General features: G+C 26.8%; 1 protein-coding gene across 2 annotated transcripts in view; it reads left to right on the top strand.

The window, feature by feature from the left end:
- The window catches only part of LOC105844212 (uncharacterized), a 139,604-nt gene that overhangs the window by 83,061 nt on the left and 43,020 nt on the right, over positions 1 to 13,523 (top strand). For both annotated transcript variants that reach the window (XM_065787941.1, XM_065787940.1), the window contains 2 exons: positions 2,638 to 3,120; positions 6,501 to 6,977. In XM_065787941.1, the coding sequence (XP_065644013.1) occupies positions 2,638 to 3,120; positions 6,501 to 6,977 (960 nt within the window). The remainder of the gene's footprint in view (positions 1 to 2,637; positions 3,121 to 6,500; positions 6,978 to 13,523) is intronic.

The raw sequence follows: 13,523 nt of genomic DNA, 5'->3' as shown, positions 1-13,523 counted from the left end.
CGATAAGAAATTGGCAAAGCAAGAAGAAGTATCAAGAAAAAGACAAAAAGAAATGAACCGAAAAAGGGACAGAGAGGAGATGGCAAGAAAATCTCGAGAAGAAACAGTTGTTCTTTCATCATCATCTGAAGGTGAAGATAACCCTAAAGAAGATAGCATAACTCAAGAAGATGCCTTGCCTAGTAACCAAGATGACCCTGAGCCATCAACTTCTGGTACACCTGCTCCAAAGCGTCCTAGACGTGGCAGGAAAATTATACTGAATGAGAAGTTGGCCGCTAATTTAGATGTGGCTAAATTGAGTGATTGTGGGGCGGCACTACTGTTAACACCGGCATTAAATCTTCTTGGTCATGATCCAACAGAATACAATGTTGATCCAGCTTCCATTCAAAGGGAACGAATAAAACACCGCAAGAAGATAGCAGAAGGTTTAAAGAAGGAATTCAAACCAGAAATTCCTTTATGTATTCATTGGGATAAAAATTACTTGCTGACATCACCGGTAAAAAAACTGTTGATCGACTTCCAATTCTAGTATATGGAGTAGGAGTGCAGCAGCTTCTTAGTGTCCCAAAACTACCATCAGGAAAAGGTGAAAATGCGGCATCTGCAAAGCATGGCATGTCAGTGGCATGGGAAATTAACAATCAAGTAAAGTGTATGTGCTTTGATACTACTGCAGCCATTACTGGGCCAAGAAATGGGGCTTGCATTCTTCTAGAGCAGAAGTTTGGGAAAGATATGTTGTGGTTGGCATGTCGTCACCACATTCTGGAAATTATTTTGGAAGCAGTAGTTTTGCTGTGTCTTGGCCCTTTAAGTGGATCTGACATACCACTCTTTAAAAGATTTCAGAAAAGTCTCATTTGATTCTACAAAGTACCACACAGCACAGTCTGATAAGAACGCTTCAAATGCTCTTACCAATATTACTGATGAAAGAATCGTCTTTTGCAAAGATCAACTACAAATCTTTCAACCTCGTGACGACTAGCGAGAACTCTTAGAGTTGTCTATTGTTTTTTTGGGAGGAGTACCTTTGAGGGGCATTTCATTTAGAGCTCCTGCCGGTCTACACCTTGCTCGCTGGATGGCGAAAGCTATTTATGCGTTGAAGATTTGGATGTTTAGAGACCAATTCAGGTTGACAAAAAGAGAGGAGAAGGGAATAAGGGATATTTGCCTTTTCACGGTTCAACTATACATTACCGCCTTTTACAGATCTCCTGAAGCAACCTCAGCTCCTAGACTTGATCTGCAGCTCTTGAAAGACTTGGATGCCTACAAGACCCAGCATCCTGAGATCTTGAAAATTGCTGTGAACAAGTTACAAGGGCATCTCTGGTACCTATCAGAGAAACTCGTTGCTTTAGCTTTTTTTGATGATGAGGTTCGTCCTGAGACGAAGGTCAAGATGGTCCAAGCATTGAACATTATTTCAGATCAGATACCTATGAAACGGGCTACTGTGGACTGCTCAGTTATCCAAAAAAAGAAACTGGAGGACTTTGTCATTTTTCAGCATCACAGGACTTCCATCACACTTTCTTCAAAACAGTGTGAGCGAATAGGAACATGATGATGAGTTCAAGACTGTAAAGTCCACTGTTCGAAGCATGAAGGTTTTCAACAACATTGCAGAACGTGGCGTAGCACTAATAGATGAATATAATAGACTACATACAAATAACAAAGAGTAAAAGCAGTTCCTGTTGTTGGTAGTTCAAAAATATAGACAGAAATATCCTAACAGAAAAAAGAAAACTCTCATGAGCGGTTGTTAATCTTAGTACAGTAACTATTGTCTTAAATAAACCTACAATCAAAGTAAAAAAGCATGTTTATTGCTGTCTTTTAATAAATAAGTAGAAATACAATGACAGAAAATGGATCTTTTTAATGCATGTAATAAGTAAATAAATGTGTACCAAGTAAATGAGTCATTATCACCAGTCTCCATTAGTTGTATGATTTTTTCTTATGTTAATGACTAAGAGCGCATAGTAAAATATGCCTTAAATTTCAATGACTGGTAGCGCCCAGTAAAAATGTTTTTTTCCCCTTGAAATTTTTACACATTTATTTTCTCACCAAAATGAACCATTTTAGTGGTGTTTCTTATTTAGGGTTAAAAAATTTTTAACCCTAAATAAGAAACACCCTAATACATATATATTTATATATATACATATATATAATTAATTAGTAAAAAACACTTATCTAACTTTTATCTTCGACTTGAAGTTTCACCATTGCTGGATCATCAGGAAGAGTTCTCTTCCTGAAGAGAACTCTTCCTGATGATCCAGCAAAGGTGAAACTTCAAGTCGAAGATAAAAGTTAGATAAGTGTTTTTTACTAATTAATTATTGCTCTGTTCTTTAAGAACATTGAGCACTCTATTTGTAAAATACACTAACATAATTTACATATACATATACATATATATATATATATATATATATATATATATATATATATATATATATATATATATATATATATATATATATATATATATATATATATATATATATATATATATATATATGTTTTTAAATAAAGTTTATTAAATATAAAATCTAAACTTGATTTTTCATTTTTGAATAAAATAAAAATGTTCATTTGTTTTAGATCATATAAACAACAAAAAGGAGTTCACTATTAAGGCAGGTTTATTTCTTGGAACACTTGATGTCTTAAAAAAAGTTTACACTGTTTCTTTTAATTTGAAACCTTTAAGTTATTCTAATGGTTCAAAAAGTGTTCTCCATTTAACAATGGGCGGCAACAGCAAAAATTATAAAGATAGAAGTCCAGGTATTTGGTTTCTTGAAGATGGTTCAGGAAGACTTGCTATTTATTCTGCAATAGATAATAACTACTTTGTTATAACAAATCCACTTCCATTAGGTCAATGGTCAAATATTGTAATATGCCAGTATTTACAGGGCAACAAATATATGTTCACTATTGATTTAAATAAAAATAGTATTTTGGAGGTGCAGAATTTCAATGCAAGAGATTTTGAAAACATAAAAGTATATGCTTCTAATCCTTGGGATGATGCTCAAGATGGTTTAATTTCTGATCTTCTCATTGCTAATGGAAAACCTGGTAAGAAAAGTTCTATTCATAGCTTTTTAGTTTTCATAGCTAACCTGGTAAGAAAAGTGTTTTTATCAGCTTTTTGTTCTTTCAATTTTTATTATGAATTTTTTTATAAAAGTAACAGGGCAAATGAACATCAAAAATTGGAAAAATGTTCCTTGTCACATTTTTACTAATGTTAAAATATATTCATTTTATAAAAAATTTTTTAAAAAGGTCTAATAACTTGATTGACAATATTTATTTTTAGATATTGATGGTTTCATTAAAAATTTCATTTTTTTTCCTCACAGAAATCAATATGAAATATTTGAAATTTTCTTGTGAGAGTTTATTTTATAATCATTTATTATTGAGTTGTTTTTTTCTTTTTCTGCAAACTAGTTTTTCTTGAAGCTTTTACTAAAATTACTTTTGAAAGTAGTTTTAATACAGGTTTGTTCATTTATTTATTCTAAGAATAAATTATAAGTTATTTGTCATTTATTTTTTCTATTTTTCATTTATGGTTTATTATTATTGTCATTTTTTGTTTTCTGCATGATTTTGTAATTTATTCATATGTTCATTAATTGATTTCACTGATTGTTTTTCAATTAAATAAATAGTAGTAAAATGTACTAATTTTTTTTTGCTTTCCAAAATTGCTTATTTTTGCACCACTGAAAGATTTCTACAAGTTTATTTTATAATTGGAGTATTAAAACCAGAGTTTAAACTTTATCTTATTCCATTTTTAAACAACAAAGTTCCACCACACATATATTACATGTAAGAAAAGACCTATATGTAATGCATTTATAAAAAAGTATATGACCTGTATACAGTATATATTTATAAAAAAATGTTTTTGTTTAACAATCATCAAGTCATTTTTTAAATTTATGTAAAATGGAAATGTATATAATGTTGAAAAATTAATGATAAATATGCAAAAACAAATAATAAAACAATAAACATAAAAAAAAAATTTACTGTCTGTTTTATAAAAAGTTGTGCATCATAATTTTATTTTTTTATATACTTAAAATCTATTTTACAGAAAGCATAATAAACTGCATTTACAAATTTTGTTCTTTTTTCTTTTTTTTTCTTTTTTTTATGAATTGTTGTTTCAGTCTAAAAAGAGTAGTGCTTTACATTTATATTAAGAAAAAAAATAAATATTTAAAAAAAAATGTTTAAAAAAGAAATCCTCAAGAAAAAAAGTACTTAAAAGTTATAATCTCTTTTGTGATTTCTGAAACTTTTATTTTAGATTCATTGCTTCTCTGATAAATATCTTCAGATAAAATTAAAGAAATTTGAATATTTAGGTTAGTACTGAAAACAATGTAATGAAAATTTTTACCATTGTTTACCAACAGCCTTTCTGGGTAAAACTAATAAGAAATAATTTTACTAAGCCTATATATGGTCATTTGTTATGACTAATTACACTATAGCTCTTGTTGATGGCAGTTCTGTACTCTTTTTGGATCTTTTAAACTTTTGCAATTATAAATCTATTCTTAAACTGATTTGCAGGGCCATCTTTGCAAACTCTCAACTTCGTGATGAGCATTTGAGTGTGAAACACTTTCCATTATCAACTTTTCACAGTTTCCATTCAACAATAATTTCTAAATATTTACTATCAAACAGCATGTTTTCACTGCAATAAGCATTCTTGGTTTAAGAATTATATTTAAATAATATATATGCATATTTTAGGAAAACATGTAATTTGGCTTAATAAATACATTTTTTCCAGAAACATAACTGTGGCCATTGGCCAATTTATGATAAGTGCAAATGTGACATTTTGTAGAAAAAGAGTTTGAAAATTTGATTTGTTGCCATAAATGGCAACAAATCAAATTGTTAATAATGAAAAAAAAAAATTTTTTTTCATAAAAATAAATTATTGTTTTAAAACTACAGCAATCATATTTTGACCAAATGAAAGATCTAACAAAGTATAACAAAACTGCCTACTTTTTTTTTTTGTTAATTTACCTCCCCAAGGCCCAGAAGGCCACTACAGACAAGGAGGCTACTTAATTGTGGTTATAACCATCTCTCAACTCCATAACTCTAAAACACGAACCTTGACGAACAAGGCCATTTCACGAAGAAACAAGTTGAGAGTGGTACTACCAGGGACATGGTGGGGATTGAACTTGGAACCTCTCGCTTATCTCAAAATCAAACTAAGAACCTCTCTATTTATCTCAAAATGACCAATTTTGTACTTATCATAAATTGACCAATGGCTGCAGATATATAACTGTGTCAGCATAAATAAAAAATTTTAAGTGTTTCGAACAAGATACAAATTGATTAAAGTAGATAACAAATAGTAAAGGGCCCTCTACTGACCTTTAAAGTACACCTCATACAACATTTTGTTTCAGACATTGTGCTTTGAAAACAAATGAAATCTGTTAAGTAATCTTTAAAGTTCATGAACAACATAAATGTTAAACTTGTTGATTAGTATTCCGTGACTCAAAGTGTCAAATGCAAAATCAAAAAATACTGCTCCAACTATTTTATCTTTGACTTTTTGTTTAATGTTATCTAAAAATAGTGTTGCAGCTAGCAACACTATTTTTAGATAACATTAAACAAAATCTAAAAATATAACATTATCTAAAAATAGTGTTGCAGCTATGTCAAAAACCAAGCTGGTTGTTGTTTACCAGGTTGTTTTTCTCTAAGTAATTTGAAAAGTTTTATTTGTAGTTGTTTTTGTTCTTTTTACTTTTTTTAAATCTTTTTTTTTTCTTCCTGTAAATAATGTTTTTTATCTTATTAATAATGTTGCTTAATTATTTTTTTGCTTGAATAATGCAACTTGATTTCATAATATTTTGAATATTTAAAATAGTTTAATAGTTAGATGTTTAGTTGAAAATTTGAGTTTTTTAAATATTCAAAAGTTTTGGATCAGAACTTTAAAAGCCATGTCAGCATTTACTTACAATATTTTGCAAGTACGCTTCAAAATGAAAAGTACTAGTTAATACTTGGATCACCAATATTTATATAGCTTGCAAGTTCAGGCAATAAGCATAGTAAGCATTCTTTGCTAAAGTTGCTTGAAAAAGAAAATAAATTAGCTTTAAAATAATACTAAAAAAACTCAAAGTAGAAATTATTTTTTGCTACGTTTTTAATTGCATTTGAAAAAAATTACTTTAAAACTTATCTTTTAAAACGTTTAGTAAAAGTTATGCAAAACGCTTTTACAAATTACTTCTAGTGTAAAACTTTAGCCATTTAAAAAAATTTTAATTAAACATCTGTAACTTTTAAACAGTTAACTAAGGTTTTACTTTATTTGTAAATACAATCTTTCTTAGATCACCAATATTTTAATATCTTTATTAATATTTTTTTAGAGTACCTTGTTGGTAATATAATCACTCCTTTAGTAACGGGGAAACTTATTGCTGAAATACCAGATCTAAATGAAGAATATATAATATCATTTGACATCAATCCCAATCAATTTTTGTCAGGTAAGCATAGCGTGGTTCATTTCACAGATAGAGACAATACTGGTAGCTATGAAAACAGTCCTCTTAGTATTTGGTTTACTGAAGATAGCAGACTTGCAATAAGAGTACCTATTAGTGATGATTGGATTTTTTACTCTAATTTAATTGGAACTAATATGTGGTCAAACATTGATTTATGCCAAATTTTAAAAGGCTCTGATTACATTTATATAATCAGAATCAATGGAGAATTGGTCTATTCTCAATTTAACACCCAGCATAAAAGTTTCAATTATGTAAAAGTTTATGCTACAGATCCATGGGGTGATGCTCAAGATGGCTCAATAAAAAGTTTATTTGTCATCAATGGGATTTCAAGTAAGTGTTATAAGTTACTTGCAAATGTAGTTATGAATTTTATATATATATGTATATATATATATATATATATATATATATATATATATATATATATATATATATATATATATATATTATATATATATATATATATATATATATATATATATATATATATATATATATTTACCCAGGTCACTGATTCCCTGATAGTGCAATGCTGACGTAACGCTTACATATTATTCATGCGGAAGTTATTTTATCTAAAGCGTTAATTACTTAAAAAATATTATGCATCAGAACAAATTCGTTTTATTTAAACTTATTTAGTTATAATATTTTGTTGTGTAGTGGTTAATAAATTTGGACATGGTGCCTGCGCTCCAGGTTCAATGCTTATAGAAGTCCATTTTCTTTTTGTTTTTTTTTAATACTTTTTATTAATTAACTAATTGATTAACTTAACTATTTATTTACTGACATGGCAGTAAGTAAATAGTTAAGTTAATCAGTTAATAAATAACATAAATGCATGTAACATGTCTTGCTTTTAAAGAAAAATGTTATTGTTAATGCTCTTACTCTCGAGTCCTTAATACAAGGGAGGATGGGGGGTGATAAAAGGAGATGGGGGTGGGAATTTTAGTTTAGATCTTATAAACAGGGGGTTTTAATAGTGGGGAGTGGAAATTTTTTTGTGATACAATATATTTTTTTGTGATACAAGTATTTTTTATAAAAAAGTTTAGTTTATAAATCCAAACTAATATTTTTTACAAAATACGCTTAAAACAATTTAATTCTATAGTTGCTTGCGGTCAAATGAACATTTTCAAATAGCTGTTTTAGCATAATTTCAATAGGATTTAATATGCTGAATCAAGATATACCAGGTCGGGGATTTTTAAAGCCTGTTTACATTGAATGTTTACATCGATGACTGAAAGAAATATTTTCTAATTTTTAAGGCCGATTTTCACTGATTTTTTTTTTAATTTTGAGATATAAAGTTTTTGCTGACAACAATTTAAAATTAATAAATGGAGAGGAGGTGGGTGGGTGGGGGGTCTTAATAAGCTTGGGGTAGGTGTGAAAATTTTATTTTATTTGGGACTCGAGAGTAATATAGTTTATAAAGAAATTCTTTAATGAAGTTTTTCAACTTAGAATTTTTTATTTTTAACATTTGTTTTAAGTCATTTGAATTTTTAATTTTAATTATTTTTCACTCATAAATACTCATTAAGTATGCGTAATATATATAAGATTTATTTGCCTTCACCAGCTTCACTTCTCAAAATAGTTATCATTTATAAGTGTAAAAGATTGCTATATATATATATATAAATATATATATATATATATATATATATATATATATATATATATATATATATATATATATATATATATATATATATATATATATATATATATATATATAGTACCATAGAAATGGTACCATAGAAATATATATATATATATATATATATATATATATATAGTACCATAGAAATATATATATATATATATATATATATATATATATATATATATATATATATATATATATATATATATATATATATATACATATTAAAAAATTAATTTAAACTTTCTAATGAAATTATAAATAATATAAAAATAAGTTTTATTCAAATGATGATAAATCCAATTTCCAATTTCCCTCAGAAATAGGAAAAATAAGGTCAGCAATAAATTGCTGACTTTAAACTGTTAGAGATGAGCATTAGGATGGCAAAAAAAATTTAACACAAAGGAGTTATTATAAAACATAGAAATGAGGTTAGACATTTTTTACCGACCTCAAACACTTTTAGTTAGGGAGTTAGGTTGGCATTGCCAAATGCTGACCCTAATTCCGAAAGGTGCAAATGTGAAACTAGTGTAGCTTTTTCTAAATTCTATTTTTAAAGCCCTTGTTATAAATGCTGATTTTTTAATTATCTAAATAACATGACTTATTGTTAATTAATTAAATAAATTGGAATTATTAATTATTTATACTTTGTTGTACTTCTTAATTATACTTATTTGTATAAGTATAATTGTTTGTTTTTTTAATTTTTATTTATTATTTATATTTTTTTATTGTATTTTAGTTTTTCATTATATTCTATTTTTTATTCTTATTTCTTTATTTTTACTTCTATATTTTACTACTTAAACTTTGTTTCACTCAATTTTTTTTAGTAATTTATTTTAATTTTATGATTTATTTCATTTTCATAATTTATTTAATTTTTAATAATCATTTTAATTTTTAATAATTTATTTTATTTTTAATAATTTATTTCATTTTTAATAATTTATTTCATTTTTAATGTATTATTTCATTTTTAATAATTTATTTTATTTTTAATAATTTATTTCATTTTTAATAATTTATTTTAGTTTTAATAATTTATTTCATTTTTTATATTTTATTTCATTTTTAATGTATTATTTTATTTTTAATAATTTATTTCATTTTTAATAATTTATTTCATTTTTTATATTTTATTTCATTTTTAATGTATTATTTTATTTTTAATAATTTATTTTTAATAATTTATTTCATTTGTAATAATTTATTTTATTTTTAATAATTTATTTTATTTTTAATAATTTCTTTCATTTAATTAACACAATTATCTCCTTCATACTATTCATATGTCAGTAGAGTTAGCTAGGACTAGGAGTAATGTTTGTTTTTGATTTTTATTTTTGGTTTAATTGGTTGTTTTTTTGTTTTTTTTGCAAGATATATTTATTAAAGGTTTTTAAAGGTTTTTCATAAAATTTACAAAATAAGAAGCAAAGTGCAAAGCAACTTTTTTCTATAAAGTGTACTTCTACATGTTTTATACATTTTGTACATATATACAATCTTTAAAAATGCACATGTATACTTGGGTGTTTCATATTTTATCAATTTTTGAAATTGAACTTGCACCTTGATTTATAAATTGACCATTTATATAAAAATATGATTAAAGGAAAAGAAAAAAAGTTTGATAATTTTTAGTGTCCTTGCCGACTCAATTTTGATCCAAATTGTTGGGTGTTTTAAATGTCTGACGGGGACCTTAACATTTATCCTGTAATTTTTTTTATTTTTTTAAATGGTATATATTGGATTGAATATCACTTAAAGAAGAGAAAAATGTTGTAAAAATTAAGAAATTAGTCTGCAGGATCTTTAGAAATTAAGGAAAAATTAAGATTTTTTCTCAAAAAAAAGAGGTGCTTATTACTTGGTGGTGTATGAAAAACGTTTTCTGAATAAACTGTTTACAGGCGCTGAATAAACTATAACCTGGATTTTTATGGGTTTTTATAATATTGTCAAATGATGTCTTGAAAAATCTTTGAACCATGGGGTAACCACCCCCTGACATTAACCTTAATGGCCCCTACTTAATTTACATTAGAGTGCAATAAATTTAAAATCCGGAAATTTGATCAGAAAACATTATTTTAAAATGTGAAAGTAACAACTACTCCAATAATCTGTTAAAAAATTAACAACAACTTTCTAATGCTGAGAAAAAGTGTTTAAAACTGCATTTGGAATACTAATAACAAGAAGTCTTCTAAAATATTTGTTTAAGTCAGAATGGCTAAAGTTATGAGACTAAAAGCGTGTATTTAATTGAAGAAGAAAAACTGATAGAAAACTCAACTCAAATAACTTTTGCAACAAATAAAGAATTAGTTCTTAACTTTTAATTTAAAAGATCTAGAAACAAGTTAACTTTGTCCAAAAAGTTTGGCTGTACTGTTGGACCCAATAAAAATTGCAAAAGGCTCTGTATTGTAAATTGCCCTGATGACTATTCTTTTTGCAGTGAAAAAACCTTGGTTAGATGGAGGTTACAAAGATGGATTACTCACAGACAAATCTATAAAGTAGGAATTATAATTTCTGCACTTACAAAATTTAAATAAATTTATGGTTTTGGTTTGAATACCATTCTTACTAATCTTAATTCTTACTAAGAAGAATTTAAAAAGAAGGGAAAGCAGGTTTTTTGGATTGGTAAAGATAATATTAAAAAAACTTTAAAAAAAAAGAATCTTGATAAACTTTTATATTATGCAGATATTAAATTTTTAAAGGACCAAAAGGCAAGTCACTTTGTGACTTTGGGGGACAAAGGCACGAGGTAAAAGTAAAAAAATAAAGAAAAGAAACAGTTAATAAATTTTTATATTTAACAATTATTTCAAGTAGGCAAATCAACTACAAGAGCTAGAGTCTTTCTCAGACATTCTAATAAGGCATCTGGTATTTCATTTGATTTAGCACAACCAGGCCCAATTCATAAAAAACAAGATTAAGTGAAGGATTTTGTTAAAGGATTAAGTGAAGGATTTTGTTAAAAAAAATATTTTCAAGAGATCAATGCCAAAAAATATTTCATCAAGACTTCTAATGCATTTATGCATGGATTTAATTGTAAGTTCAGGTGGGAATGTGACTGGTTTTTTATTACCTCATTCAACTATTTGGGGAGCTCAAAAAAAATCTTTTTGGGAAAATGCTGAACAATATGAGAAAAGTGTTAAAATTATTGCCAGTAAAGCTATTTTTCCCATAACAACACATTTTGATGGGGAAATTATTGAAAATATAAGGTAAAAAATCAAAGAAGGTAAAAAATCAAAAAGATATTTGAAATATCAGTAGATGTTGATGAGAAATGAAGCTACTTGGCATTCCATCAATTGTGATACTGGACAAGCTCAATACGATACTTTAGTTAAAATACTGGAAGAATATGGAATATGTGACCATGTGAAAGGTTTATGCTTTAATACCACTGCTACAAATACAGGAAGATTTTATGGTACCAATGTCAGGTTTAATCAAAAGCAAAAATCAATTTTACTAGAGCTGGAGACATTTATAAATTACATCTCAAACACTTCTGTAAAAAATTACTGTAAAAACTAAATCTCCAGAAAACTTAATGTTCGAACAGTTCTAAATAAACTCGAATGACATTGAAAGTAGCATTAATTCTTAAATATGACAATCTATTGCTAAAACTTTCATAGAAATGGCTAAACTCAAAACTGTAATATTTTGCAAGAAGGCTTTTAATGAACAAATTTTCCCCAGAAAACTGACTCCTATGTATTTATATCCTGAAAGAGTTTTTCAAATTCAAGCTCTAGGGTGCATGTCTCATGCATGTTTTATGTCCAAGGCTATCTATAATCTAAAGATTCAGATATTGAGTTTGCAGCTTTTTTATGAATGAAACAAACAATCAAAAAAAGAAGAAGTGCAAATAATGGCCGAGTTTATTTCTATGTTTTATTCCATCTGGTTTTTAAAAACTTCTTCATCATACGCTGCGTCATTCCAAGATCTAAAAGATTATTGGCAAATGACAAAATATAGAGAATATGTAAAACAATATGTTGAGCATTCTGAAATAATTTAAATATAATCGATGCCACGAAAGTTTCAATGGAATCACATTCATGGCGCCTTCATAAAACCTTGGTTCTACTTGCTCTTTTAGATCTGTTGCAGATTTTTGTTGCAATTTCTGTTCCAGAGAGAGAAGATGTTGCAAAAATGCTCTCCTTAAAACCAGTTCCTGAAATGTTTAGGGATTCAGAGAAATTAAATTTGTTCATAGCTCTTGACTTTAAGCTAGAAAAACCAACAAGTATTGCACAATTAGTGGGAGAAAACTCTTGGTTCATATTTAGTTACTGACTAAACTGAATAATAAACAGCCCAGCACCGCTATGCAAGTATGTTAACCAGTTTAAGACTTTTTCAAAATTTGTAAACTTGCAGTGATTAACTAAGTTTCTGAAAGTTCTATTAAAGTTGTATCAGACTTTATATATATTTATTATTTATTTGTATTATTTTTTGTTCAAAATGAAGGCGATTGTCAGGAGCTACTACTTGCTATTCATCAATGAAAAGAAAACCTTTGTGAAGCAAAGACTAAGGGAGGTTAGCAATTAGCATATGAAACAATTGCAATGTAAATAAGATAATTATTAAATGATAACATTTGTTTGATGAGGAAATATTGAATATATAAATATTGAATAGTAAATATAATTTTTTGATACTTAGTAATATTTAAACGCTCATTTTTTTAATATATTTACTAAATTTATAATTATTTACTAAAAATAAATTTACAACAATACGATGAGAATCATTTAAAGTTGTAGATCTTCTATATACATCCTAATCTTGATGCAACAAAACTAACAACAATACTCCCTTCAATCACATTGCAATAAGTTCTCTAAATCTATTTATTTTAAAAAGAACAAAAAATACATCAAATACTAGTTCAAATAATACTTAGTAATAGTTTGTTCCGTGTCTGTAAACAGTTTATTCGGAAAACATTTTTCACAAGTCACTGAATAATAAACACCTTTTTTTTAAGAAAAAATCTTACTTTTTCACCAATTTCTGAAGATCCTGCAGACTAATTTCTTAATCTTTACAACATGTTCCTTTTCTTTAATTAATGTTCAATCCAATATATACTATTTACAAGAATAAAAAAATTA

This window comes from Hydra vulgaris, chromosome 01, assembly GCF_038396675.1.
Source record: "Hydra vulgaris chromosome 01, alternate assembly HydraT2T_AEP".
Lineage (NCBI taxonomy): Eukaryota > Metazoa > Cnidaria > Hydrozoa > Anthoathecata > Hydridae > Hydra > Hydra vulgaris.
The sequence above is the reverse complement of the archived record's forward strand: the minus strand, read 5'-3'. Positions and strand labels throughout refer to the sequence as shown.